The sequence below is a fragment of the Galdieria sulphuraria genome, assembly GCF_000341285.1.
Source record: "Galdieria sulphuraria unplaced genomic scaffold scaf_22, whole genome shotgun sequence".
In the NCBI taxonomy this organism is placed as follows: Eukaryota; Rhodophyta; class Bangiophyceae; order Galdieriales; family Galdieriaceae; genus Galdieria; species Galdieria sulphuraria.
In genome coordinates, this window is record NW_005178453.1 from 33,555 (window position 1) to 61,546 (window position 27,992).

At 39.5% G+C, this 27,992-nt stretch overlaps 14 protein-coding genes across 14 annotated transcripts; 5 read left to right on the top strand and 9 right to left on the bottom strand.

The window, feature by feature from the left end:
• Position 1: 1 nt before the first annotated feature.
• Positions 2-2,306, bottom strand: Gasu_28930 (serine/threonine protein phosphatase). Its single transcript, XM_005706133.1, has 5 exons — positions 1,773-2,306; positions 1,454-1,726; positions 784-1,404; positions 556-732; positions 2-492 (listed from the first exon to the last, which is right to left on the bottom strand). Exons 1-5 carry the CDS (start codon positions 2,271-2,273, stop codon positions 31-33), a joined length of 2,034 nt encoding a protein of 677 aa, XP_005706190.1. The 5' UTR covers positions 2,274-2,306; the 3' UTR covers positions 2-30.
• Positions 2,307-2,441: 135 nt separating this feature from the next.
• Positions 2,442-3,706, bottom strand: Gasu_28940 (DNA damage-inducible protein 1). Its single transcript, XM_005706134.1, has one exon. It carries the CDS (start codon positions 3,641-3,643, stop codon positions 2,549-2,551), a length of 1,095 nt encoding a protein of 364 aa, XP_005706191.1. The 5' UTR covers positions 3,644-3,706; the 3' UTR covers positions 2,442-2,548.
• Positions 3,707-3,716: 10 nt separating this feature from the next.
• Positions 3,717-4,614, top strand: Gasu_28950 (peptidase). The gene is made up of 4 exons (XM_005706135.1): positions 3,717-4,022; positions 4,075-4,206; positions 4,256-4,350; positions 4,395-4,614. The coding sequence occupies exons 1-4, from the start codon at positions 3,810-3,812 to the stop codon at positions 4,552-4,554; spliced, it is 600 nt and encodes a 199-aa protein (XP_005706192.1). The 5' UTR covers positions 3,717-3,809; the 3' UTR covers positions 4,555-4,614.
• A 2-nt stretch (positions 4,615-4,616) lies between these two features.
• Positions 4,617-6,327, top strand: Gasu_28960 (adenylosuccinate lyase). Its single transcript, XM_005706136.1, has one exon. It carries the CDS (start codon positions 4,638-4,640, stop codon positions 6,276-6,278), a length of 1,641 nt encoding a protein of 546 aa, XP_005706193.1. The 5' UTR covers positions 4,617-4,637; the 3' UTR covers positions 6,279-6,327.
• Positions 6,328-6,331: 4 nt separating this feature from the next.
• On the bottom strand, positions 6,332-12,626 carry Gasu_28970 (chromatin remodeling complex / DNA-dep ATPase). Its single transcript, XM_005706137.1, has one exon. The coding sequence runs from the start codon at positions 12,599-12,601 to the stop codon at positions 6,473-6,475; it is 6,129 nt and encodes a 2,042-aa protein (XP_005706194.1). The 5' UTR covers positions 12,602-12,626; the 3' UTR covers positions 6,332-6,472.
• Positions 12,627-13,133: 507 nt separating this feature from the next.
• Gasu_28980 (glutathione S-transferase) lies at positions 13,134-14,066 on the bottom strand. Its single transcript, XM_005706138.1, has 3 exons — positions 13,826-14,066; positions 13,610-13,778; positions 13,134-13,559 (listed from the first exon to the last, which is right to left on the bottom strand). The coding sequence occupies exons 1-3, from the start codon at positions 13,960-13,962 to the stop codon at positions 13,194-13,196; spliced, it is 672 nt and encodes a 223-aa protein (XP_005706195.1). The 5' UTR covers positions 13,963-14,066; the 3' UTR covers positions 13,134-13,193.
• A 5-nt stretch (positions 14,067-14,071) lies between these two features.
• Gasu_28990 (seryl-tRNA synthetase) lies at positions 14,072-16,516 on the bottom strand. The gene is made up of 8 exons (XM_005706139.1): positions 16,274-16,516; positions 15,809-16,221; positions 15,582-15,760; positions 15,396-15,536; positions 15,220-15,342; positions 14,984-15,169; positions 14,785-14,936; positions 14,072-14,738 (listed from the first exon to the last, which is right to left on the bottom strand). The coding sequence occupies exons 1-8, from the start codon at positions 16,498-16,500 to the stop codon at positions 14,621-14,623; spliced, it is 1,539 nt and encodes a 512-aa protein (XP_005706196.1). The 5' UTR covers positions 16,501-16,516; the 3' UTR covers positions 14,072-14,620.
• Positions 16,517-16,696: 180 nt separating this feature from the next.
• On the top strand, positions 16,697-17,987 carry Gasu_29000 (serine/threonine-protein kinase). The gene is made up of 2 exons (XM_005706140.1): positions 16,697-16,984; positions 17,037-17,987. Exons 1-2 carry the CDS (start codon positions 16,814-16,816, stop codon positions 17,958-17,960), a joined length of 1,095 nt encoding a protein of 364 aa, XP_005706197.1. The 5' UTR covers positions 16,697-16,813; the 3' UTR covers positions 17,961-17,987.
• A 14-nt stretch (positions 17,988-18,001) lies between these two features.
• On the bottom strand, positions 18,002-19,206 carry Gasu_29010 (thioredoxin-like protein (ISS)). Its single transcript, XM_005706141.1, has 4 exons — positions 19,059-19,206; positions 18,906-19,011; positions 18,783-18,860; positions 18,002-18,730 (listed from the first exon to the last, which is right to left on the bottom strand). Exons 1-4 carry the CDS (start codon positions 19,191-19,193, stop codon positions 18,348-18,350), a joined length of 702 nt encoding a protein of 233 aa, XP_005706198.1. The 5' UTR covers positions 19,194-19,206; the 3' UTR covers positions 18,002-18,347.
• Positions 19,207-19,211: 5 nt separating this feature from the next.
• On the bottom strand, positions 19,212-20,916 carry Gasu_29020 (uncharacterized protein). The gene is made up of 2 exons (XM_005706142.1): positions 20,345-20,916; positions 19,212-20,287 (listed from the first exon to the last, which is right to left on the bottom strand). Exons 1-2 carry the CDS (start codon positions 20,883-20,885, stop codon positions 19,755-19,757), a joined length of 1,074 nt encoding a protein of 357 aa, XP_005706199.1. The 5' UTR covers positions 20,886-20,916; the 3' UTR covers positions 19,212-19,754.
• Positions 20,917-20,961: 45 nt separating this feature from the next.
• On the bottom strand, positions 20,962-22,716 carry Gasu_29030 (uncharacterized protein). The gene is made up of 5 exons (XM_005706143.1): positions 22,503-22,716; positions 21,681-22,453; positions 21,560-21,630; positions 21,280-21,503; positions 20,962-21,229 (listed from the first exon to the last, which is right to left on the bottom strand). The coding sequence occupies exons 1-5, from the start codon at positions 22,681-22,683 to the stop codon at positions 21,075-21,077; spliced, it is 1,404 nt and encodes a 467-aa protein (XP_005706200.1). The 5' UTR covers positions 22,684-22,716; the 3' UTR covers positions 20,962-21,074.
• A 40-nt stretch (positions 22,717-22,756) lies between these two features.
• Gasu_29040 (60S ribosomal protein L21e) lies at positions 22,757-23,427 on the top strand. The gene is made up of 2 exons (XM_005706144.1): positions 22,757-23,211; positions 23,260-23,427. Exons 1-2 carry the CDS (start codon positions 22,842-22,844, stop codon positions 23,370-23,372), a joined length of 483 nt encoding a protein of 160 aa, XP_005706201.1. The 5' UTR covers positions 22,757-22,841; the 3' UTR covers positions 23,373-23,427.
• Positions 23,428-23,461: 34 nt separating this feature from the next.
• On the bottom strand, positions 23,462-25,016 carry Gasu_29050 (SOUL heme-binding protein). Its single transcript, XM_005706145.1, has 2 exons — positions 24,394-25,016; positions 23,462-24,255 (listed from the first exon to the last, which is right to left on the bottom strand). Exons 1-2 carry the CDS (start codon positions 24,879-24,881, stop codon positions 23,517-23,519), a joined length of 1,227 nt encoding a protein of 408 aa, XP_005706202.1. The 5' UTR covers positions 24,882-25,016; the 3' UTR covers positions 23,462-23,516.
• Positions 25,017-25,856: 840 nt separating this feature from the next.
• Positions 25,857-27,787, top strand: Gasu_29060 (uncharacterized protein). The gene is made up of 4 exons (XM_005706146.1): positions 25,857-26,511; positions 26,571-27,214; positions 27,263-27,430; positions 27,483-27,787. The coding sequence occupies exons 2-4, from the start codon at positions 26,587-26,589 to the stop codon at positions 27,572-27,574; spliced, it is 888 nt and encodes a 295-aa protein (XP_005706203.1). The 5' UTR covers positions 25,857-26,511; positions 26,571-26,586; the 3' UTR covers positions 27,575-27,787.
• Positions 27,788-27,992: the final 205 nt, after the last annotated feature.

Sequence of the window (27,992 nt, forward strand, 5' to 3'; positions counted from 1 at the left end):
CATAAAAACAGAAATAGTGACCAACTCTAATCATTTGCCTCGACCACTCAACTTGAGCCACATGCGACCCAATTTGGAGCGTTCTAAAGAGGCCTCATTCAGTTCTTTTGCCAAATCTCCAAACATTAGATTGGTCGTTTGTGAACGTGCAGGTCTTTCCATTGCACTAAAAGTCTCAAATTGCGGTTCCAATAGCTCATCCAATATGCATATAGCTCCTTTGTTTTTCCTAGCATTGGGACCTTCCGGATAACAAGGTGCCGAAAACACAGTAATTACGATGGGTCTCTCTTCACCTGTCGTTTCGCGTTGTTTTGAAAACTCTCGAGTTGTTTCAGGAATAGTTGTAGTAAATGGCGTTTTGGAAGGAGGAGAGGAAGATAATGGAGACGATACCTTCTTCAAACACTTGAAATCGACAGAATATCCCTGTGTTAGTAATGGAAATTCAGTTCGTTTCTCTCTGGCATCTGGTCCTTCATGTGAACGAATCTAAACAATACCAAAAATAAAATTATGAATAATATTATAAAATACTCTCAAAATAATACATACCAAAAAGTGAAGACGATTACTTCTCAAAAACTGCATAGTCACATCTGGACCAAAGGCAATTCCAGCTCCTCTCCAACGATTAGGACCGAAACCACAAATATGATCGGGATCCGACCATAATGCGTCTTCTATTGTGCCAAGAGGATCAACCAAGTTGCGGCGAACTTCCATTAAATCCTAAATAAATATTCCATAAATAAAGAAATACTAACGAGTTGAGTATAATACCTTTAAATCGCCCATATCTCCATTTGCCTTGCGAAATAAACCTCCATGTAAAACTAATACTCGCTTTTCTCCTTGTTCAAGAGGTAAAGTATAATGTGGAGGTCGATGAATGAAAGGACAATTTTCATTGTTATGAAAAGAAGAAGAAGGAGAAAGATCAGGAAGCGACCCAGTAGAGTAATCCATATCCTTCTCTCCACCCATTTGACACTTTTGTTGACGACTGGTTTCCAAAGTATTGCTAATAATAGGGCTTCTCAAATTTGAGTTCTTCAGCTTACTAGGGGGAGAACTTGATTTGGGTAATCTGAAAAGTCCCTTCAAAGAGGTAGAAAAACTAGAACTCCAACTCTTTTCTTCATCACTTGTCACACTATCCATAGGTATGGGATAGGATACATAACTGCAGTTGGAAGGGCAAGGCCGATTACTCACAACAGCAGCTATTGGCAAATTCGCAAACAAATTCTGGCAAGTAAGATACATTTTAATTCCGTATTTTTGCAAACATTCTCGTCGAAAACCGTAGATGACGTTGCAATAAGAACTTTCATGATTGCCCCGTAAAAGAGCAACCTGCTTCGGCTTCCATAACTTCAGTATACATAAAATCAACAAGACCTATGAAAACCTAAGTGACTTTCACAAAATAAATAAAACATTGAACCACCTCCACTCCCCAACTCCCCCTGTCTACATAGTCACCATTAAATAAAAGAAAATTCCTTTCACTAGGCATTCCACAGAGTTTCAAAATACTTCCAAGATCATATAAATGGCCGTGTATATCACCAATAACTCGTACATTACCACCTTCTGGTACAGATATTTCTAAAATAGTCGGTTCATTCGACACAATATTGGTGACTTCCTTAATAACTCTACGGGCATCGAGAGGCGAAAAAATATTTCTCAATAACTGTGGATCTTCTCTCCAACCAACCTAACAGCAATGAGACACAAGTTCACTCCAATATAACTTATATTACCTCTTGAAATCGCTGTAACAATAAAAACAAGTAATTCCTGTCAATCATTTCCACCCCTACAAAAGGCATACTACCAGCCCGAATACTCCGTTCTATGTCTGCAGTTACTGAAGAACTCGCTTCACTCTTAGAGTTTTCACTCTTCATATTCTGAAAACCAGCATTATTTCCAGAATCATCCACTGGAGGGTAATGGTCCTCATGAAGTTCCTCTGACTCAACAGGAGTTTCCTCATCCTCCTCATCCGCTACAGCGCAGTGTTGAGAAACTGTCTCTTCCAAAAACATAAGTTCCTCATCGTGGTCAAACAACTCTTCGGCAGCAACTGAAGCAGGCCTATCAAGTTCTTCTCCTTCACTATAGCTGCAACCATCACTTTCTTCTGCCTCTTTTCCAGTTTCCAAAGGTCCATCCTCTGAACGTAAAACAGAAAAAGTACCTTTCCCTCTTCTCTTCTCACTTTGTTTTCGACTTTTAACTAATTCCTCCATTTCAGGCATCGACTGAGAGTATAAAACTACTCCAGAAGAGTTGGGTTCTTTAGGTGGCTTGGACGGGTTTCGAATCGTCCTACTGGCAGTAGCCTGAGTCTTACTAGCGTCTACACAACTTGAAGAGGAATGTAAGTTCTTCGAAGAACCCTCTTGTTTTTCTGTTCTCTTTTGTTTTCTGTTAAACATGTTTGGGTTTCACACAATTACTTTATTCTCACAACTTCATCCTTCCAACGATGTTAAGATTTGAGAGAAATTCATTGTCCCACAAAGTCCATTCTTCAAAAGCCATATTTATGAGCAGCTAAAAGATTCGCAGCCTGTTCTTCATTTCCATCACAGGCAACTAGTGCTGTTAATATTTCGTCTCGACCAAAACCAAGACTTATCAAACGTTGAATAGCATCTTCTGAAAAAGGTTGGCTTATAGTATTGTTGGCATCATCCCATAAACGTCTTGAACCAACGTGTGGTTGTCGTCTCAAGTCTCGTGAAGACTCTCCTCGTTCTACTCCTATATCCCTATTGAGTCGAAAAGCTTCAGGAATATCTTTCTCTGCTAAAAAGTAGGCTACTGCTTCACCCATCTTCAGACAGTTTTGCTCCAAATCAATGACAGCTCGATGCCGACGTAACATATCCAAACCAAAAAGCATATCAAAACTCAAATCCTCAATAACCAGAAAAGAAACTGGAAAATACTGTTCTCCAATACTGAACATAGAAATATGAATCCTTCCAAGAAAGCGAGCTGTTCCTACTCCCTTGGCAATCCCTCCAAAACGAGAATCGATCAAGTGCATAATTCGACACCGTTCTGCACACTGCTTAGAAATAATAGTATGTTGTGCACCCGAATCTACAAAAGCAGTGACTTCTACATTGTTCACTTTGGCTGATATATACAACATAACCACACTACCAAAGGCTTCTGGATTGTATTCCAGAGCTGCTTCCAGATTTTCTGCAATATTCTTTTGCCTTATATATTCTTCCAAAGCTTTCTGAACTTGAGTATCATACAAGTTGTTATTCTTCCACGAAACCTGAGAACTTGCGCCAGAAGGGTTAACTCCTGTAGTACTTCTTCCTTGTGATTGGGAGGCAACGCTCCAGTTGAAAGGTCCAGCTTCAGGGTAGCCACTTGGCTCTTGCCTTACTTTTACAAATAAAAAGTCATTTTCCTTCATTCCCACTTCCTGAATAGTTCTCTTGTCTTCCTTTTGTAATAAGGTCCCTTCAAACCATACTTCTAACTTGTCCTCGGGTGTTGAGGCCTCAAGACTCAAGACATTGAAAAGTTCTTCTATGTTAGAGTTGACCGATAGTTCCAACTGAAGAATATTGTTGTCTCCAAAACAAACAGTTATGTACATCACGAACAGCTTCAAAAAGTCTTTTCAGTCCATTGTTGGCGCCACCCAAAACAAACGAAACAGAATAATGGCCATTAAGAAGAATATTGTTTTGGGGTTTAGAGATTATTTCATGCGTTGCGTTGTGTCTATTCGTTGCTAGTCTTCAAGGTGTTGCAACGACGTAATGTTGAGAGTACTATATTGGCTGGCTAGAACAAGAGAAGCAGTTGAGCCTAACCTGAGAGGACTTTTCTCAGGAAAACTAACGTTCTCAGAGTTTCAACAGAATGTTGTGGAGGAGCTTCGCAGACCTGCTCTTTATACCAAAGTATTTTCTGGAGACGCAATGTCTCCAACTATCAATGAGGGCATACCACCTGGACAAGCTGGTGAAAAGGCAAGTTCTTTAGACGGAACTTTTCTTCTCTCTTTACGCTCAAGTTTTGTAGGTTGTTATTCGAAGGCTTATCTCACCTTCTGAAAGAACTGTTTTTCTTGACGACATTGTTGTTTGTAGAGACCCAACAGACGATAGAAGGAACTATGTTCGACGAGTTATTGCAATGCCTGGCGAGGAGATGGTATGCTGTATATGGGATTGTTAGGGAATGGGACTAAACGTTACTTTAGATAAGCGATGATCCTAGAGACATTCCCTTTTGTATTCCTGCAGGTCATTGTTGGGTGGTTCGTGATAATGATAAGGCAATGGATGCAGCGGACAGGTAATAACTTGTTATCCTTTTCAACTTGAGTACTTAGTTTATAGTCGAAAATTCGGACCTCTTTCCTTTGACCTCATTCATGGCAGAGTTCTATATTCCATTCGTTCGCCTACCAATTTTACTCGTATTGTAAATAGTAAGAATGCAATGCGTCGTGATCACATTATTCTTGCCGTGGAACAGTCTTTACTAGGAGATTTATAATAGAAACGGTTTGTTTGGTTGACAAATATTTGTTTCTATCATAAAAATATTTGTCAAAGAGAGTTGGAAACTGTTGTTGTAAAATGGAAATGATGGATTGTCGTGGAGTTGGATTTGTCGACTCACCATCACCACTCTTCGTTGGACGCATCTTTGATCACTCACATAGAAATACTTTTATTTGTAGAGTTAAAAGAAACTATTGGTTGCCCACTCGAATGTCGTTGACTGAAGACAACGCCACAAATCACCCCAGAACCAACACTTCTCCTTCGGTTGCTGCTTCACAAGTTTTATCAGAACCGCAGTATGTCTCGCCTTTGAGTACTCGTTACGCTTCCAAGGCAATGAGGGAAAATTTTTCAGATCATAGTCGCTTTCGTTTATGGCGTCGATTGTGGTTTGTGTTGGCGGAATCTCAGCATCAGCTTGGTTTGGAGTATATAACCCAAGAACAGTTGGCTGCACTTGAAAATGCTCCCCCTGTCGACATCGAATTGGCCCAATCCTATGAACGACAACTGAGACATGACGTTATGTCGCACGTATATGCTTTAGGTGACCAAGTGCCTATCGCAAAGCCTATTATCCATTTGGGTGCAACTTCTTGCTTCGTGACAGATAACTCGGAAGTCATCCAAATGCGGAACGGTTTGGATATCTTGATCCCCATGTTATGGTCAGTTATTTCTAGATTGTCATCATTTGCATTGAAATACAAGGATCTGGAAACACTGGCATTTACACATTTTCAACCAGCACAACCAACTACTGTAGGGAAAAGAGCTTGTTTGTGGATACAAGATTTTCTGTTCGATGTAGAGCAACTGGAATCGGTTCGCAAAAAACTTCGATTACGTGGAGTAAAAGGCACGACTGGTACTCAAGCGTCTTTTTTGTCACTTTTCGATGGAGACCATGAGAAAGTGAAGCTTCTAGATGATATGGTTACCAAGAAAATGGGATTTGATGAGCATTGGCAAGTTACCGGTCAGACGTACACTAGGAAACAAGACTACTGGGTAGTCTCTACTCTCGCTGGCATTGGTCAGTCGGCTGCTAAGATGGCTAACGATATACGGCTTTTGCAACATATGAAGGAAGTGGAGGAACCCTTTGAAACAAAACAAATAGGTTCATCAGCTATGGCATATAAACGAAATCCCATGCGATGTGAACGGATAAACTCTTTGGCAAGATTCCTACAGTCTTTGGTGATTAATCCAGCAGAAACTGCAAGTACTCAGTGGTTGGAACGAACATTGGATGATAGTGCAAACAGAAGATTAGCCATATCGGAAGCGTTTCTTTCAACTGATGCCATTTTGCAGTTATGTCTCAATGTATCCAATGGACTGGTGGTCTATCCTCAAGTTATCAAACGAAACCTTGCAAGAGAGCTTCCTTTTATGGCAACTGAAACCATCTTAATGTCAGCAGTTCGAGCCGGTGGAGATAGACAACTTCTGCACGAGGAAATAAGAAAAATGTCTATGGAGGCAGCTGCCAAGATTAAAGAATTTGGCGAAGAAAATGACTTGATAGAGAGAATAAAGGCGAACCCGCATTTTGCAAGCATTCATGAGCAGTTGGAAGAAATTTGTCATCCCAAACATTTTGTAGGAAGAGCTCCTCAACAAGTAGAGGAATTTTTACAACATATCAATGCACAATTGAAAGAAAGAAATCTCATTTTACATGAAGGAGATGAAGTAAAAGTTTAGTTGCTATTCATAGTTTTAAAGGCAAACAAAGGGTTATATTAACAATACCCCACAGAAAAATCGATGACCGAACGCCGTCATTTACATTGTTGCAAAGAAAAGTCGAAATCCAAGCCATAAGCAACTCCCAACATCTCTCCTAGACCAATAGCAAAATTCTTTTGTACGCAACTACAACAAAACATACAAAAGACTTAGGAAACAGGAGATGTCGAGTCCTTTGAGTCGGATAAATCCCGCGAATCATGGTCACTCGATAATGAAACGCCTGTGCGTTGTTTTTTCATGGTACCTGGTGGTAGAAATATTCTCTTCTTGTATCTTTCACACAAATCCGCATTGGGTAGTTCTTGTATCATTTCTAAGACGAGAGGGTTCACAAAGCCAAAGTATTCAGGACCAGAAACTGAAACATGCGAACGTCGACGCTCTTCTGGAGTTCGTTCTCTGATAACTTTTAGAATTCGGCACCAACAACCAGATGCAGAGGTTTCTTCAAAGATGTGGTCTGGTAAGTCTTCACAAGTTACTCGAAATAAAGGATAATCCTCTCCTGAATCAACTATTTCACATATATAGTCACATTGTTTTTCAACATCTGCCATTGATGTAAAATGACGTCTGGAACGAAAACCAATCGGATATATTGCTCTTTCGTTGTGAAAACCTTTGCGATACGGTTCAATATAACCCAACGACTCGATTGTCAACACACCCATTCGTATTGGCATTACAAACGAACCATCCTCAGATCTGGGTATTGTGTGAAGTTTCGATTGTCGTGGTTTCTCTTCTTTAACTGATCTTGAAGAGCTGTAATGAGAATTACTTTTACCTTCTGGACTGGACAGTACTGGTGTCTTTGAAATATCCATAGCAATAACGGAATTTGCGTCGTTTACCTTCAAGCCCGTATCTACTGGAGTTGAATGCTGCTCCACTGGATTATGCAAAGGTTGTAAGTCTTGAACTTTGACTGTCGCAGTAATTTCGTCCTTCTCTGTTAACCATTCACCAATAGTAATATCTAATACACTTGACTCTGAGGTCTTTTTACGATTCTTCAGATCTCTTAAAAGCTTTCTTGTAAGTTTCTCCAAAGGAGCCCTGGAAAATCCGTGGGGTATGACTCCTCCAATAGGTCCACCAGGAGAGAATCGAACAAGCTCCACTGTACGCTTATCAACGGTGACAGTCACCGCTCTTGCGCCAGAGCGATGACGGTTACCCAAGTGTTCTTGATCCATTGGATGTGCAGAGGATGCAAGTTCTACCATGAACCATAAGCGCGTAATTAGAGATCTCTCCTTTGGGACGACACTCAATCTCTGTTCTTCTGTCACTTCTTCAACACTTCTCGGAAGAGCAAAACTATTATCCCCTTCAGATGCCTTCTTTTGCTGTTCATCAATATACACTTCCGAAAGTACCTCCTTCAGTATCAAACTGGGGTCTTCAACTATCATCCTTAGGTCAAATGCATGTTTCGCAACCCCCTTTGCAAGAGCAACGTCAAGTTCCGTGTTCCACCACGGCTGCAAGTCATGTCTTGACTCAGAGAGACACTGAACAATGGCATTTATGAAAGGTTGGTCTGCCAACTTGGGCACAAGCGCATCACGAATAGCAAATACTAACTTTCGCCTCTCTTTAAACTTTCGAGCACTCACAAGAGTCATTCTTGCGTCTTCGAGTTCCTGTGGTGAAAATTTTCCTGAAAGCTCTGTTGCAGGTATATCCAAACAATTTAAGATGCGACCTTCGTCATCACCTGCCTGTACCAGCACTTGACCGCACATAGTACTAAACTCTTTCGCATATTGTTCCACTACTTCAGGAGTCTTTCTGGTGAGACCGGCTCTTCTACGAACAAGTTGCCAACAGGAAATCTCCGGGGTACTCAATGGAGGCGCACCTATATTAAAGTACAACTTTGCAAAATCTGCCTTTTCCTTTTTCGACCAAACAGGAACACATTTCAGGTACCGAGTACGTTCTCCGGTTCCAACGTGACCTGGTTTTACAAAATTTCTATCCATTCTCAGTTGTCGCTGCCTTTCAACTTCTTCTTCTTGTTGCTTCTGACGCTCCAAACGTTTAAGCATTCTATAATATGCTCTGACAAGCTTCTTCACTCTTGCATTTAGAACTTGCACAGTAGGCCAGTAAGGAAGCTCCATCTCTTCATCAATATTCCAATTTTCATCTTCGTTTGCGCTAATGCTTTCAGCAGACTTCTCCGCTTTCGTTGATACATTCTCGACTTGGACCTTGGTCGCTGTATCACCGCTCTCATTTCTTGTTTCCTTTTCATAGTTAAATTGAGGAAGAGGAACGCAAACCATATTGTCTGTGTCCATCGACTCTTCTTCCTCAATTGTCAATGGTATGACTCTTGAAAAAATAAGCTCTGGATCTTTCTTGATTGCTCGATATTGACCGAAACCATGTTTGTAAGTTCCCCGAATGAGGTCTCGATCAAACTGACTTGTCCACCAAGAGCCAACGTGATGGACACCTGAAGTACCGAGTTGTGGGACCGTTTGATTACTTTCTAAAAGACCTTTTTCCACTAAAACCCGGATGTCCTCAATAAGCTGTATACGTTCCAAGTTGCTCCATGCAATCTTCTGCAAGTAGCTCTGATACTCTGGATCAGCTAAAACTGGTTCTAAATTCTTAAATTCTTCTTCTAAAATTTCTTCAGGAGATTTTGCCGCAACTTTGCAATCTTCGCTTGTCTTAACTATGTCATTATCACTATTTGATCTATTCCTTGAAGGCTCTTCTTCCTTGCCTTCTTCCAGCACTGAATGGGAGGACCGGTTTTCATTTGTCTGAAAACTGTCCAAGTTTTGATTATGACTTTCAAGGAATGTGTTTCGCTCTTCTGCTCCCAAGGGCTCCTCTGGAACGTATTCAAGGGGTTTAAAAGCTTCTTGCGAAGCCGTGAACTTTCTAATCACTTCGCCTACGCTGACACCAGCATATTCTGCACCATATTTGGTCAACAATCTCACAAAGGTTCGCACGTATCGGGAGATATCATTTAATGTTCTTCTTTCTTGTAAACCCGCGTGCTTGCGAATGACTTCCCAACGTCCCCAACCATGAGCCAAAAGTGCTCGCTGGATTCGAACACGATCTCCCTTGTTGAAACGTTTTCTTCCACCAGAACCTGATGCGCTATATCCGACATCGTCGCTACTTTCCTCTTCTTGTTCCTCTGACGATGCATCTTCTCCCATTGTATATCTTTGAACTTGCCTACGCGTTCTTGGCTGTCCATCATCTAATGCTTCAAGAATTGGTTTCTCTGCAGCAGATGGCATGAGTTTCTGCCAAAACTGAGGGTCACTCAAATCTAACTCCTCCCTACCAGCTTCTGGTGCTTCACTCGCGAATGATGCCTTAGAAAATGCGGAAGGTGCATGTGGCTGGTCTCCACCGACCTTAAGAAGTCTCGTTCTACGTTGCAGAATCTGATCAATATCTTCTGCAGTAAATGCGTCCGCTGCGGTATCATCATCGTTCAAAACTGCATATGCACCCTTTTTTAAAAGTCGATCAATTTCCTCCTTCTTTATGTCTGCCACAGAGTCTTTTTCCTTCTTCTTGTTTGCTTCTTCGAATCCCATATCCTGCAAAATAGCCTGATCCAAGCCGAGCTTCTTACTAGCACGTTCAAACATATCTTCCTCATAAGTGCCTCTGGTGACAAGTCTGTAAACCTTGACATCCTTTTCTTGTCCGATACGATGACAACGTGCTTGCGCTTGTATGTCATTCTGAGGATTCCAATCTGAGTCAAAAATAATAACAGTGTCTGCTGCAGTCAAGTTAATTCCTTGGCCACCAGCTCTCGTACACAGAAGAAAAACAAATTTGTCTGATGCAGGATTGCAGAATCGATCAATTGCTTGTTGTCTATCAATTCCACGTACTCGTCCATCTATCCTTTCATAACCCCATCTTCTCCACGACAAATAGTCTTCCAAAATGTCCAAGACACGTATCATTTGGGAAAAAATAAGTACTTTATGTCCTGACTCTCGAAGTTTTGGAAGTAGCTTATCCACCAAGACCAATTTACCACTAGCTTCGATAAGATGTTGCATGAGAGATTCGTCGTCAGTGGATCGAAGATGTTGTGTTTCAATGATTTCTACGCCTTTAATAAGGTATGGGTGGTTACAACATTTTCGCAACTCCATAAAGATATTATGTAAATTTCCGACATTACTTGACTTCGCACCTTTCTCCAAAAAACTAAAATTCTGCTCTAATGTCGCTCTATACCATTTTTTCTGGGTTCTCGTCAGTTCGACAGAAATAATAGTTTCTTCTTTCGGAGGAATAGACTTCTCGACATCCTCTTTTTGCCTCCGTAACATATAAGGTCGGAGCATTTCTCGAAACTTTTCAGCGGTTTCAGAGTCGCTAATTTCAGCAAATTTACTTAAAAACGAAGATTCGTCTGAAAACTTGGAAGGTTCTAGGAAATTCAGCAACGCCCAGACTTCAGCAGAGCTATTCTGAATTGGAGTACCCGTAAGCAAAATTCGGTGTTTTGTCGAAAAGGCACGCAGTTCTTCTACGAGCTTTGCCTGGCGATTTTTGAGTCTATGAGCCTCATCCACTACCATGACTTCCCATTCAATACTGCGCAGCTTTCCTGGATCTAGTATTATACTCTCATAAGTTGTAACAATTGCAACAAACTTGTAAGGTGGACCCTTGGGATTGTCTGAAAACCCCCATTCATACTGATGAATAATTGAACGGCTTTCACTGTTGCCGTGATAGACTACAACGTTCATGTCCGTCCATGACTCGAACTCCCTCTTCCAATGTTCAACTGTGCTTAAAGGCGCAATAATCAAAAATGGTCCTCGGATACGTTCTCGTATGTACAAGTATTGAAGAAACGCGACAGTCTGTAGTGTTTTTCCCAATCCCATTTCATCTGCAAGAATACTGCCTTGATACTTGCACCAACATGAAACTAGCCATTTCAGACCTTCCATTTGGTATTCTCTCAAATAGCCACCATTTTTAAATGAAACTTGAGTGTAGTCAAAGTTTGAAGGTTTTCGAATTTTAGTAGAGCCACGAAGCAAGTCGAGACTGGGTTTCTTATTCCTTTGGTAGAATTCTTGAATCTTAGAATAGTCTCGGATGTCATCTTCGGTTTCCCAAGTACTCTCACTATATGGCAGAGCACACCACTTGACAAGGAACTCTTTTACGCCGTCATCGGCAAGATGTTCTGCTAAGATACGGTCTACAGTAGTCCATTTTGACCATTCCTCTGGAATAGGATCGGCATCATCTCTAAGATCATCATCTCCTCTTTTCCAAGCATTCATTTCAAAATTTTTCCGGAATCTCTGCAAACGTCCTTTACCCTGAGGCTGACTCAGTATAAAATCTTCTGTGACCCAGTCACAATGTATATACGAGCGATTTTTCCATTTTATTAAGTACTGCGTCTCTTCTTTGTAGTTTCCAAAATCCTCTCTTGGGAATGAATGTTTTCTGGGAGATGTATTAATCATGTCACTATCTCGCTGCGAGAAGGTAGATACTGAGTTTGAGGTATCTTTTAATGGAACTCGAACAATTTTCATCGCTACTATCTTCTCCATTACAGGTCCAGATAACTCACCAGCTTCTGATTCATACCACGACGAAGTTTGTTCATCTTCAAAGTATTCGCTCTCTGAAGAACTCAAAAATTCATCAACCGAGTTGTTTATTGAGCCACCTCTCTTTCCAGAAGACCAACTAGAGCTGCTCTGAAAACGTTGGCTCTTTCCTCCACTTGCTTTCCTTTCGTTCCCACTTTTTACGCCATTATTCTTTCCGTTGGCTTTCTTCTGGCTTGTTCCAGCAGCTTTCCGGGGTTTACTAGGTTCTTTCGAATAGACAGGAGGTGACCTCTTCCTCTTTCTTGAAACAACAGCTCTAGAAGGCCTTAAGATATATTCTTCTTCACTTTCCCCTGAACTTCCTTCAGCATCCTGTTCTTCTTCGGACGAAAAGTCTTCGAGGGAGTCACTATCTGATAGACCACCGAAAGTTCTTGTCTTTTCTGGCCTGAGACCCAACGACTCTCTTTTGTTGTTTCCTTTTAACCACGGATCTCGAGAGGGAAGGCTTCGACCACTCATATCATAGGTTCCAGACGTCTTCGTCTTGCCTCCAGAGACACGGTTTGAAGGGGGTCTTTCAAAAGATGAGCTGTCACTTCCGTCACAGTCGTCACTTAAACCTATATCTCTCAAATCAACTTGTGTTCTAGACTGCCTTGGAGAATTCATTGCTTCTGTCTACACAGCAAACCACTGTCACCTCTTCTCTACAAGTCGGGGCACCAAGTTCCCTTTCCAATAGCCTGACCCTTCACCTTGTTTACAACCCACAGACAGCACTTTGCAGAAAAACTCCTCAGAAAACGGAAGACTTTAGACCACTCTGTTTTGAACAAAACTTTCACCGTTGATGGTTTCCCAAGCACCCCACCAAGACCCGGTTGGTTCCTATTCCAAACATTCTTTCCAACATTTCCCTCCCTCTGCATGAAGGCTCTTCCATCATGCACAAGCCTCATATTTGTGATGTGGACGACTATGCTTCATTTTTCTCGCGTCGTCCTCCAATCAAAATTCAGCAAGGGCAAAAATTGCGCGCCAATTCCTGCTCTTGATTTCTGAAGGAGGACGAGGACAATGATTTCCTTCTGCATAGCACAATGGCTTGTGAACTGTCATAGTTTTCATCACTTTTACTTATCGCAAGTGGATGAAGTATTCTCGTCTTTGCCTTGTTTCACACACAATATGTAAGGACACATTTTTCAAACAGATTTTTATGAAAGAGAAGTTTTTATCGAAAAGAATGACACTGGACACATCAAACCAAGATACTGCGTCCTTGCGATACCTTCTGATCAGTGGTATCGACACGAGGAGGCGAAACTAAACCACGTTGAACAGCAGGGCGTTTACCTATTCGATCTAACCATCCCTGAACGTTAGGAAGACCTTCTACGGAGACACCAGCCCATTCATGTCTGACAACCCAAGGGAAACACGCAATATCTGCTATTGAATACTTGCCAGTAATATATTCTTTACCCTTCAAGGCAGTTTCCAGAACTTCGTAAAGCCTGCGTGTTTCCTTCTGATATCTTTCAACTGCATACTGTATTTTCTCTGGAGCATAACGATAAAAAACGTTTGCTTGCCCTTGCATGGGACCAATTCCTCCCATTTGAAACTAAATTGTTGTTTATCAGAATACTTACAAGAAACTAAGCTTTGACAAACCATGACCCATTGCAGAGTAGTATAGCGCTCCTTCGGTGTTTCTCCATACAGTTTCATATCATAAGTTTCTGCAAGGTAGACAAGGATTGCTCCTGACTCGAACAGCACAAGATTGTTTTGCTTATCTCTTATAACAGGAATCCTTCCGTTGGGGTTCATAGCCAGAAACCTTCAAAATTGGCTGACAAGTTTGAATAATGAAAATACTTCACAAACCAATCTTCCTTTTGTTCCTTTTTACTGAAGTCGATTTTGTGCAGCTCATAAGGAACTTGAAGTTCTTCTAACATGATAGAAACCTTGTAACCATTGGGTGTTGGCGCGGTGTAAAGTTCTAGCTGTGGAGACGCCATAAAGAAAAAACGCACAAAAAAGGTTGGGCCTATTGGACACTCTCGGGGGCGGGGGGATGATTTGATATAATTGTATTTCTACAGAGTAAATTCTCAATATACTCTATTAATGCAATGAATCATTCTTTGTAATATAGTCTGAACTTATTCCACCAGAATCTCAATGCAGACTCAAACTTTAAAAACTCAAGTGAACTTGTGAATGTGTCTTCATCGCTTTTTTGTCTTTCTACTTGATAAAGAAACTTTGTAGATGAAAAGAGCACCTTTGTGTACATATAAGACCGTGGGCGTCAGGCAAATAACGACAAATACGACTGCACCTTTTTCTCTTTCCCACGTTAATTATGCTCTCCTACTCGAATCACCAAGTTACGAAAGAAACTATCCACTATTGTCTCCCTATTTCTGGTTAGGGGCCTCAGGTTTCCAAGGACAACTGTTCTCTTTAAGCATATCGAAATAACTCTGACATTCTTTCAACTTTGCCTCCTTGTTCCGAGCTCTTTTAACTTTACGGAGACAGGTTTTATGGGCAGTCTCCAATGCCTCACAAATATTGACATCGTTCGACATATATTTTCACAAGTCCACGTTGAAAATCAACTCATAGAATTATGAAGATGGGATGGGATTTTATTTTGTTCTTCATTGCAAGTTAGGATGTCTTCAGTTCTTTCATATTTTTGGCCAAAGATTCACTGTCCGACTTGTTCGAACCTTCTGCTATCTTCAGCGGTTCCCTTTTAAATGGAAGAAAACTGGATCCTACAAACCTAAAGCGAGGCATTCAGCTGAGTCTTGTAAAACAATCATACTCACGGCTGTAAAACTTCCGGGACTTTGATACCGTCCGCCGTTTGATAGTTTTCCAAAATACAGCAAATGACTCGTGTAGTTGCGCATAACGTAGAATTTAACATATGTACGTATTTCTTCTCACGATCACCCATTTTCTTCAGACCATATCGAACCTATACCATGATGAACATCCAAACTAAAGAGAATCAGTAATAATTACCTCCAATCGACGAGCTTGATAGTCTGTACAGTTGGAACAGGAAACAAGTTCTCGGAACGCTGAAGATGCAGGAAACCACCCTTCCAAATCATATTTCTTAGCAGCAGCATTGTTCAAGGCACCGGAAACGATATTCACCACTCGGTACGGAATATTTAATGACTGATAAAACTCTTCCGCAACATGCTACAAAATATCAGCTTCTGTAATATCTCAATAAAAGGTGCAGTTATTACCATCATTTCCTCCATCATTGCATAGCTCACTGCCGGATCAGGTGCAGTGATACAAAACTGTTCCAACTTTTCAAATTGATGTACTCGAAAAATTCCTAAAGTATCCCTTCCATGACTTCCAGTCTAAAATGAATCAACGACCTGCGCACTAAACTACGAGGGGAAACGAGACATACTTCTTTTCGAAAACATGTCGAAAATCCCACGTATCTTAAAGGAAGTGTTTTCGGATCCAACCATTCGTTCATATGATAACAACAAATAGGCTGCTCTGAAGTAGCAATTAAATACTTTTCTTGTGTCCCTTCTCCGGTAACCTAAAATAATGATCAACATTCATCAACAAGACTTCAACCGACGACCTTGTAAAGCTGTTCATCAAAATCTTCCAATTGCGCACACTTTGCCATGGCATCTCGCTCCATAAAATAGGGAGTCTGGAGAGGCAAATAACCCTTCTTTACTAGGAACTGCAAACCATAGTGGATAAGACCCAAATTGAAAGCAACTGCGGGTCCCTTTAAATAATATCCACGGTTTCCTATTCACTTCATCAATCAAGAAATAATAATTCCACACTTTTCGTTACCTGCAACACTGACTCCTTTCTCATATTCGACTCCATCGATCATATATAGCAAATCTACGTGATTATAACCCTTTTTCTCACTGCTAAAATCACCCCACTGTCTCAACACAGGATTTTCAGACTCATCTTGGCTCACAAATACACTTTCATGAACAATATTTCCGATAGACTTGAGCAAAGTGTCTCTTTGAAACTCGAGCTCTTCAATTCGCTTCTCCGTCACCGATATTGAATTCTTTATTTCTGCTACTTTCTCCATCAACTCAGTAGCGTCCTCATTATTTCGCTTCTTTTGACCAATTTCCTTGCTTGTTGCGTTCAACTGCTTTCTCAACTGATCACCCTGATATCTATTTTTTCGCCACTCTTCGTCCAATTCTATGACTTTCAAAACTTTTTCTTCACTAGCAAACCTTGATACGACATGAGCAAGAAAGATACAGAAAGAAACACCTTCCATATTACCGTTTCCTTTGAGACTCCAAGATGACCTTTGGATCACCTCCCTTTTCAGTGCGAAACCAATTTATGTCGAGCATATGTCTTTTCTTGATTCGAAACGGAAAATATCGTTCAACACTATCGAGTCTTGTGTTTGGTACGACTGAGGAAGGGAAAAACCAACTTAAACCAGCTGCAAGTGTTCGTTCCCAGATATCAAATGTACGGCGTCCAAACGCCCATTTTTGCATAAGAATAGAAAGATTTTCAGCAAGTAGTATTTCCTATCAGCAACGCTTGTGACATAACCATATTGCCACTAATCTTATCAACAAATGGATAGTTCTGTTCATCCTAGTAAAGCTCTTGAAGGAAATCTGTCAAGTCTGCAACGCACTCTAAACAGTCTGTTTTAATATTGTCTATGAAGCAGATTTCAAAGAGTATTGCGCCATTGCACTTCCTTTTCTGATGGCGCCAAATTCGGTGATTTTTTTTCTTGTTGGATGGGAACTTTGAAAAATGTCTTTGATATTGCAAAGTAGTTTGTAGAGTCGTAAGAAAATGAGTCAGTTTCACAAGGGGCATACCCACTTCGATGGTTTAATTGTAAACTTGACTGGTGATACGTCGCTACACATAAAACGATATCTCGGAAGAGGTTCAATAGGTGGTGTGTTTCAAGCTTCTCTGAAGTCTCGCAGTAGCAAACAAGAACGACTGGTTGCAGCCAAGGCAATTGTCACATTTCTATTTTTGCTAGATTCCAAACTGAAGCCTTTCATAGTTCGTTCACCTTCCAAATTATTCAGGGCTGCAAACTGCAGCAGAAGACTTGCAACAAAGTTTTCTTGGATTTTCAGCTTTGCATAGGTCCTTATTGGATTGCAAAGTATTTGCTGATGAGCAACTGAAGGGCATTTGGATAATTTCAGATTATTGTTATCCTGGAAATACTCTTTTATTATCCAAAGAGTTGGGTGGCTTTTCAGAGTCTTTAATTGCCTGCTTCGTGAAAGAAGTACTTTTAGTTCTTGTTCAATTGGAAGAACGACCTAGTTGGCAAGGACTACAGTGTATCAAAGGATCCAACATTTTATTGGATTGTAGTGGGCAAGTGAGGATTGTTGATTACCACCAGCTATCAGTTATATTGCCCCTGCTTGATGACCAGTTCAATGTGAAGCCTTCTGTTGTCTATTGGAACGGTCCTGAAACCAAATTTTGTGATAAGTTTCTAAACTTCTCGATATCTTCTTCTGGTGATATTTGGGCATTGGGGATATGGATAATAGAGTTGGCCCAAGGATTTACTCCTCTGCAATCACATGGTCCCTTTAAAGTAGCAAGTTGTTTGGATGCTGGGGAAAGGCCACAGCTGGAATGTCCATCACTATACTCTATTTACTTTTTGGACTTTCTGCATCAATGTTTGCAAATGAATCCGCAACTCCGACCTACGGCAAGAGAACTATTATCACATTCTTTTTTATCCGCTGCCTCAAAGGAAGATACAAGTCATGTTCTACAACACATTTCTTCTCAAGACATTTCAAGTGAAGTGGAAGATACATACTTGACCAAGGAATGGATAGTTATTTTGAGTGGAAATAAGTTCCTTCCACTTCCGTATCTTTCTGTTTTTGATGTTCCGATGGAACAAACCAAGTTGGTGGGACAAAAAGTCAAAGGAGAGCAGGTGGACGAATAAGTGGACTCCCAAACAATCATTCATTTTCGGCAACTGGAACTTTATATGATTTCATAAGCAGAGTCATCAACTGGCATATTTGGTTGTTATCTATTCATCATTCCACATGGAACTTTGTCTAGATTGCGTTTATCTTTCTATTTTTATGTATCCATACCAAGAGATGTCATTTATACCATTTTGACTATGATGGAATAGGAAAACTGCGAATTTCATTCCGTGACAAGTTGATTGAAAATTGTCGTTCCACTGAGGAGTGATCCTTTAGATAAATTCCAACCAGTGAAACAAGTGAATCTAACAATCTTTGAACAATATCTGTCATTTGCTTGAAAAAATTTTCTACTATTACTACTACTCAACTATTTCAAAAGCAATAACATGTTTCTATTTGGACATTTTGGAGATGAATACGTAATGATCCAGTTGTAGCGCAGAAACAAGTTCCGATTTCTTCATTCTCCATACTTCCTTTGGTACTGCCATACCACGATGATCCAGGCATGGAACTCTTTGTCTTTCTTTACCTCGTTCAAACACGATAAAGGTTGGAATGACCTTGGTTGAAGACTGGGTATCGATACCAAACTCCATTCCGATATCTGGATAAGAAGCTAAATTTAACTTCCCGAAGCAAAGAATGTCATTATTATATTCCAAAGACAGTTTGGCAACCAGAGAGTCCAGTGTCTTGACTTGTTCTGACCACGGAACATAAAACTCTACTATCCATATATTCCTTCTATTCTCTTTGGATGATAAAACCAACTCTTATTTTCAAGTGAATAAAAACCAATCAACTCTATGAATTTCTTGATATACCTTGAAAATCATCTCTTGAAAGTTGGACAACGTTACTTGGACCTCTATAGCGTGGCTGCAGGAACAGAAACGCAAAGACTACTACGTTTAGCAAAGTTCATATCTCTTCCTTGGTTTCCTTACCAAAACATAAGAATGAGTAATACGCGCAATATTTTCTGTTAAAATAAAATAGTAATATGGCAAATCCACTTTTGCAATACCAGAAAAAAGAAGACAAGGTGGCTTCCTAAACGGACCTCATCATTCCACAAACTCCATACAACCAAGACGTACCCAAGAAGGACTCTGAAATATTTTAACGGTACCAACAAGTAAAATAATACAATAAATCTGCTGCTCTAAGAGCACATTCCAGACACTTTTTGACTCATCCTCTACAGTCTGTGTTTCTAACAACCACAACGTCATATTTCACAAATACTATTCAACTCACAAGAACGTACTGATATGCAATCTCAGATAAATATATAATAAACAAAGACAAAGGTTGGAGAGAAAATAACTACTGAGAAGCATTGAACACTTTTTAGCATCGGACCTCCGAATATCGTTACCAAAGTTCATTTTTGGAAAAATTTATAGATTCTCTGAAGATGACTTTTCTATGGATGAACATGTTGGTGGGTTCTCCAACTTTCCATCAAAACTATATCTTTTCCTCTATAATCTAAAAGAATAATAAGCAGAACTTTCACTAGAGGTTCGTGTCAACGGTGATCCAATCCAAGCTCTTACTACATTCTATTCGCTCCACTACGAATATATCTTCACTGAAATGAAACAATCACGTTTCAACTTGAACAAACCATAGCACATGTGAACATCCATGAACATTTACACAACCATTCGAATCCCACTGTTCTATTTGAAATAGCTTGATATTCAGAATATCAGAATCTCCCTGCCAAAATTCCCTTCAAGTAAGTTGCTTCTTTGTAATGCTTCTCCAACTGTTCATTCATATCCAACTTACATTGACATGTCGCTATATTTGTTCATCGTATTTTCTTTTAGTTGACTCACACAATTCTGTACCAACTCAACTTGTTTTCGCAACCAAAAATTTTCTCGTTCCAATATATACAAGTTGCTACGTAATCGTTTATTTTCTTTCTCCAAATATTGAAGCTTAGCTTTAGCATTTTGACGAGAACGTTGAGCTGCCTCACGGTTCCGCATAATTCTAGCTGCTCTCATCTCTATATCATCCTTTACCGACCTTTTCTTTGAAGAACAGTGCATTTCATTTGAAGACTGAGGTGACTTCCAACGACACTGTGTTTCATCATTATTGCTGAAAATTTCATTCGGTTGCGTTCCTATCTTATTGAGTTGATTAACAAACTGGATAGAATATTGTTCTTCTGTTGGAGTGTTGAATGGATGTCTATCTTCTACTCGGATGGATAAAGAGTCTGAATAAAAGGGTTCCGCTTGTTCCTGTACATAACTGCCTTTGCACTTTTGTTCATCTTCCGCAGGAATGCCATTCTGAAGAGCATCTATGGAATACAATACGATCATGATGAGCAAGGTTCATTAAAATAGATTCTACGTACCCATTTGCGTATTTGTTTTGGATAACCAAACGACGTTGTTGCTGTCATCGATATTGCTACGTCTTGAATTCTCTTGAGGTGGATAGCAAACACTATTTGCTAACTCAGTCAATAGTGTCTTCTGGGGCAATTCTTTAGCATATGTTACTTTCTCTTGTTTTGCCAACACTGTATTTTCACTAGTTGTCTGTACAACTACCGTGTCATCGTTTGACCACTGTTCCGTCTGTGCCCATTCTCTTAAACTTTCAGTAAGGTGTTTTCCCGTAGAGGATGTAGGAGTATGTAGGAACAGTGAAGGTGAGCAATTCTGCTCAAGCTCAGGACTCCATAACCCATTTCTTGCTTCCCAAACTGACCAACTCTCTGATAGTAGTTCTCCTCTACTCGCCTTGACTTGATGGACTGGGGATACCCGAGAATAGTAATACTCAGGGATATAGGTTTGACTTATTGGAAGAGGTGATATTCTCTTTCTTACTTGATAACGTAACCCTTGTTCTTCACCCTCCTTTTCTTTATCCTTATTCAGCGCCATCATCCGAAATTCTCTACCAAAGAAAGAGATGCCAACTTTCTTTTCTCTGAGCAAATGCATTGGAAATGTGTTTTCAATAAACAGAAAAAATAATACAATATGTTTCAAAATAGCCACTCCATGGAAACAACTTTAATGGCTTACAAACAGAATCCCTTCAACAACCAAAGTCACTTATCAGTCACATACATTCTATTCTACCAAATGAAACTTGGAAAACACAAATCGATATCTTCGTTGATACCAGTTACGAAAACTGGGTCTACACAAACTTGAATCCGTTGCCCATGAAGCACCTACAGTAACAAAATGCTTATTGTCAAAGAAATCCGCAGAATAATTGGGATCTAATAGCAGTTTGTAAAATACAAAAAATATATGAAACTTGGACACATACATTCAGGAAGCTGCTGATATCCTGGAAATGGATATAAAGGAGTTGATGTAAGTTCCCAACCATTTCCATAAACATCGACAACTCCATAAGAACTCTTATCTTGTTCTATCCAACCCACTGGAACAGGACCATAATACTGAAATCCATAATTGCCTTTGGCGTGACTCTTTTCAAAAGAAGAAAATCCATACAAAACGCCATGAATTTCTTCTTCAGAAGGTAACCTAAATAAGCAGATATATCTTTTTTTATCTAAAGGAATCACATGATGTTATAATACCTCTTTCCTTTCCATTTGGCATAGGCCTCCGCTTCTGCAAGTGATACATACACTGGTAAATAAAATGCTTCCTATACACTCTCAACTTTAAAATAAATGTAGAAATAAACAATAGCCTCACTTTTAAACAAACATCTCCAAATGGCATACGATAAAGGAACTGTTTGGCAGAAACACATAAACTTCGAAAATCTTCTGCACAAGACACTTGATCCAAAGCAAAAAGACATTTCCATAAACTGGGAAACCAAATGTTCTCTTTCTTCATGTATAAAAAATCTTCTTCATTCCAATACTCTGCACGACGATAACCTCCCATACGTACAAACTCATAAAACTGACCTATAGTCACGGGAAAAATATGCATTCGAAATGGATGGACAGAAACACAATGACTTGGAAACTCAATATCCCAACCAAATTCCTTTCCACGGTCTCTACCTAAACAACAATGACCACCTCCAATCCAAACACTCGGCTCCGAATCTATATATTCTGTCTTTTCAGTTGATAACTTGATAGGAGGAATACTAATATTCAAAAATGGACCATTCGAATCTCTATCTTCCATCTGCATAAACATGTAAAATAAAGTTTCTAGGTGCATCAGCTCGTGCTCGTATACAAGTTGAACAATATGAGGACACTTCTTCTCTACTTGAGATAGAACTGACTTATCCAAAAGAATAGTACGAACTTTCTGTTTATACCGATATATCTGTACTTTCGAGGGCCAAGTATCTGGAAACTCTGGGTGAGAGTGACACTTGGCTGGGTCATCCACATCAGGGTCGATTCCTCTTTCAAAAATGTAATCAAACACTGGTTCAAACTGTTCAAGTCCTAATTTATTTCGAAACTGGTTCCAAGCAAAGGCCACAAGATGACCATAATCTGAACATGTCACACTTTATCACATCAAAGTTGAGTCCAGAGTACTCACAAAATATAAAAGGATTTCTTAAAGATATTGGTCGCCTTTCCAACCAACTCTCAGATAAGAGAGATTCAAAAAATGCATCTGATTGGCTCCAAGCTGACTGAAGAGTATTCTGAAAGTCTGCAATCGTTGTACTAGTAAACTGCTGCGGCTTTCCTTTTATCTCTTCTTCTCCCATCATCATCAATTCTTCAATCAAATCCCGAGGGTGCAATCTCTCTCTCTCTCTCTCTCTCTCTCTCTTGTTCTTTCTATGCCATCATTTTACTTATTATTAGATAGGAAAATTGGGTTTGGGCTGTTCGTGGCCGACGACGAAAAGGAAACAAAACAAGTTAGGCCATGGGAAGGTCAAAGGGAAAACGTAGTAATACACGAGATCTATTCTCCAAACCTTTTAGAAAACATGGAGCACCACTGGCTGCTACATACCTAACCAACTATCGATTAGGTGACTATGTGGACGTCAAGGTCGATTCTGCCATACAAAAGGGTATGCCGCACAAGTTTTATGTGGGGAAAACCGGAAAGGTTTTTGATATCTCCAGAAATTCGGTTGGTGTGATCATAAACAAAGTCGTGGGAAACAGAAAGATTGCAAAGAAGATTCACGTTCGTCGCGAGCATGTCTTTAAAAGTAGATGTCAAGAAGAATTCAAAGAAAGAGTTCGTAGAATCACTAAAGCAAAGATGGAAGCCAAAGCAAGAGGAGGTAAACTTTCGTTTTGATACTGAAACTTGTTCACTCACGTTTGTATAGAAAAACTTAGTGGTCCTTTGAAACGACAACCAAAAGGTCCAGCAGAGGCTCACTTTGTCGACGCGAAGGTGACGGAATTAGTGGAACCGCCACCGTATGAGTTTGTAGTCTAAGTAAATCTTTCGAAATTGCCATAAAATATATTCTTCTGAGGCAGGAAGATACAAACCATCTTCAGTGGATGACGGCACAAACCAAGTCAAGTCCTAAGTGTAAACCCGACCAATCCTTTACTATACAAAAAGACCCCTTCAAAACTAGTCTACCTGCACTAATATCTCATTGCGTCTAAGAGGTGGCGGAGTAAAAGGAGGGTTGTATCGAGCAAGTTCCCACTCTGAAGAAAGTAAACGATAACCATCCTTCTTCAACTGCTCCATAAACCTTTCAGCTCTCTCGGCCTCTAAAGTTTCACGGTTTACAGTTCCTCGAAAAGTAACCACCGCAACTTTCCTTGGTGGAACAACACGCAAGTGGACTCGTGAGTCAACTGGTTCCGGTGGTTCTTTTTGTTCCGAGTATTCTTTTGGTAATATAAAAGCCATACTGTTGCCACTGCTTCGCGTTTCCAACGCTTCAATAGGCTTAGATAGGACTGGTGCCGTCATAGATATCTTTACTTGTTGGTTCGAGTTGTCTTTGTTTTTCGGTTCTCCAAATACCCCTATATATGAAGCTAGTATTCTAAATGCTTGAGACTCAAAGTCATAGTTGGACGTCTCTCCCTTCAGTTCTGAACGATAAACTTCAGCCACTCTTAAACTTGGATATTTTCTTATTTCATATTCACTTGTCTTTTTTTCTATCTCATACAAAGGCTGTTCTACTGAAACTTTTCCCACAACAGAACCCATATCAGGTATCTCTCCAATCAGATTTTTACTGAGCTCAACAAATGTTGGGGTTCCATGGAAATTCCTTTTTTTTCCATATCGAGATGAAGCCTGAAATATACTGATACTGTTTTTATATTTGATATTTGCCACTAAAATGGCCCTGATACTTTATTATAGAAAAGTGCTAAAGCTCAATATTGTGGTGAGATAAGAAGCTGTTGCTGCGGTGAGCTTATGTTACTCGACAGAAATTAAAGTCTGAGATATCTACGCCAAAAAGAGAAAGGACAAAAGATACTTTAATGAAACTCTGGTGACTTTATCCTGGAAGAGTAGAAAAAGAGACAGTCTATTTTCAGCGTAAGAAGTAAATAAGGTGTTGATAGATAATAGTACGTAGAGATTTCCTTGCCAGATTCGACAAGATAATTGAGAGTATGTATAAAAGAATTTGTGGGCAACGCAAGGAATAATTCTAAAAGAAAACTCCAAAGAGAACAGCTGAAAAATTTCCTGTAGAGAGAAAGACAAAAGGCTATGCAAAACAGGAGAATGAGTAACAGAGAAATGAGATAGAGGGTGTAATTTGAACACGTTGTTGATGCAGCTTGTAAGGAAAGTAAATTCCTGAGCAGTAAACTTCGAAGAAAAGTCTAATTCAAAGATGATTAGATGTAACTGCAGTCCAATTTCCAAAATTAGCATGACTCCTTGAATGTGCAGTATATAGGAGAAAGCTAATTTCTTGATATTAAATTCTCCTACCATCAGTGAGGTTTTAAACATCAAGTTACATCTTTTAAGTTTTGAGTCAAACTCCACAATAAAGATAAAACTAAAAAGATTCTCCAGAAAAACACGACAAGTTGCACTCAACGTACAAAAGTTTCGTCAAAAACCATCAAATCAACAAGAATTGCCAAAATTTGCTGATATCGCTTTTAAAGCTTCGAGAAAAATATCAACACAAAAAAATAAAAAAGAAGATTTTACAGTCCATGGCGTCTCACACAAATCACTAAAAACTTTAATATTTGAAAATAATTTGAAGATAATACATCTTTCATTTTTACTTTTAAACAGCAATTCCTTGAATAAATCAAGATTTTGATTTTTGTATTTAAGCATTATTTTTTTGGTGAAAATAAAATTTGGCTTGTTCTGTTAGGAAATTTCTTTTTGCATTAAATGGAATTAAAATTCAATGCGCGTCTATTACTGGCCCTTTTTTTGATTGAACAGTGTGAAATATTTTAATTTGAGCAGTTGTTTAATTTTCATAAATATTGAGAGAGTCTTAACATTTTGGCCTTTGTCAATTTCTACTATATTTAGTTTGAGAAAATGATATTAGCTAGGACTCCGTTCTTGATTGTCGTAAACTTTCTACAGCAAGCAACACATTCTTTGAAGAGTTAATGATGTTTCCGAGTCTCTTTCAAACTGTTTCGGTTGATGGAAAAGTGTCGAATAGAACTGTTTAGTGTTTTTCTTACTAATTTTTCAAGTTTCTTTGCAAATGTAAGCGTGCCTAATATGGCCATTAAAAAGAAAAAATATTATCTTCTTTAATTTTTTTGACTGTTTGTTGTCGACATTATACTTTGCTTCTACAATTTGTCCTTTCTTCTTCTCAACGCTCTTTTCATGTACACTGGACAAGATGGACAAGGTCTCATACTTTTATGTCTCTCGATTCTATTTTATTTTATCAAGAAAAGTTACTATCATCTTGGAAATGCTCAAAAATTATACTAGTGAAAGAGTGGTATTCTGGTTTTCAAACGCAATGAAAGTAGCAAAGTTTATCAAGATAGTGGATGAATGACTTGATCTCTAAGCCGCAGACATTTTGTGTCTCGCAGGAAGTCCGGCGTTGGAACGGAACACTCTGATCCATTTGTTGACTTTTGAACGACTGCTTAACAGAAAAGTTGCTATGGTCATTTTAGTGGGATGAAAGGCTTTCCTTTATCAAAATTGTTCTTAAGTCAATGTCGACGAGAACGGACAAACTGTAGTATCAACTATGGAACAGCTTGAAACTTTGGTTTGTCAAAGTGTAGTGTGTACTGCTCCTTTTACGAAGAGAAAAAAGGTTTCGGTAAAATAACAGCTCTCTACTAGTCCTTCCCTTTGGAGTCTGTGAGTTTTTCGTGTCCACTTGTTGTAGTGTTCAAAAACAAAAAGATAGCCTATGGATTGCATATTTTCATTTTTTCGCGAGATAATGGCTTGTGTTTAGTTGCCCATTCAAGTTTCAGTTCTCACCATATCAGAAGCTTTAGAAAACACCCGCACTCCTGTTGTTCCACTGAATCTCTCTCTCCATCCTAACATTTTCCGCACCCTCATCAGAAATTCCCATTTCTTCTACTGCCCAGTTTGCCATTTTGACACATTTTCGTGTTGACCCGTAATACAACTGGGCGGGACAAGAAAAGGTTGCTACTTGTGATATTGTTTCTAGTATAGAAAGATGGTTAACCGAATGGGTGTTGTCGAAAAGTCGGTAGAAGCAAAAGACACGGGCTCTACTACAGGGGAATGGAAGGGACAGGAACAGGACTCTTCACAAGAAGAAGAAGAATTTTGGGACTTTGACGACAGTGATGATGATGCTTGTTCTTACTGTAGAACCTGTCAGTTACGAAGAAGATTAGAGAAAAGACTTGCTGCGAAAAAGATGCTCAACCAATTGGAAGCTAATGAAGACCATATACGTCGAGTAAAGGAAGATGGCTGTCAAGTTCAACCAAGGGAAGACCATCGGAGTATAGAAGATCTTTTAAGGTTTATTGGTGAAGACAGTGGTGGTGAGAATGATAAAAGGAAAAGTAAGGCTGGGGTTTCTAGTTCCAAAAAATCGAGTTCCAAGTCGAACAAGAAGAAGGACAAAGGTCGGAAAAAGCAGAGTTGTAAATCGAACGGTGAAACGAATAAAAGCAAAACATCTTCGGAAGGAAGATATTCTGACCAAACCGTTCCTAGTCATGAAAGCAAAGGAGAAGACAGTTGGAGTGGCCACAGCAGTAGTTCATTATCGAAAAGAACAAATGGGAATAGTACTTTTGTAGAAACGAGTAGAGCTCCAAAGAGTATAGTTCATATTTCACAAGGTAATAAGATAACTTTTGTTTCAAGTATCATTTATCACTTTGCATTAGGTGATACTAGTAGTTACTCCAATGCTCCTGTTTTGGATAAAGATTTGGAAGATTGGGAAGCAGACATTGAAGCAGAAGTGGAAGCTTTCCGTAAGAGATTGGAGGAACTTAGTGCTCCATTGAAGAATAAGCCCAAGATTGGTGCTTTTCCACAACTTTCCTCTACGTGTAAGTATACTTTTGTTTCATGAGCTTGCCGTTGACTTTTTTTTTTATAAAGATGAACAGTCTCTAAGGAGCCATCGTATGGGATTTCACAAGGCAAACGAGAATTCCAGTAATAGTAGAACGAGAAGTGTCGGTATCTTGTGAAGTTGAGCTGTTTTAATTGGCTGTATTTATCTGACTCGAAGAATGTTTTATTGTACTACCCTCTTAAGTGTTTTAAACAAAACATGTTTTGCATTTTCAGAACGGTTAGTTGCCAAGAGATATTGAAGATGCACCAGTTTTGTTGTCTATAAAGTTGTTGCATATGACTACTGTGATATTTATATCTATATGCCTTTTTAGTCTCGACCATGATATAGAGTTTTCTATTTGTAATTCAATCCTCACAATTGATTGCCTGTTTATGCCAACATTTGGAACTATTATTCTGTGTGTGTGTGAGAGAGAGAGAGAGAGAGAGAGATGGAATTCTTTACATTGTAGTTGATTGCATGGAACAAAGAGCAAGTTTCCCATTTTAGAAAGCATGGTTTTGATTCTGATGATTGCTCCTTGACAC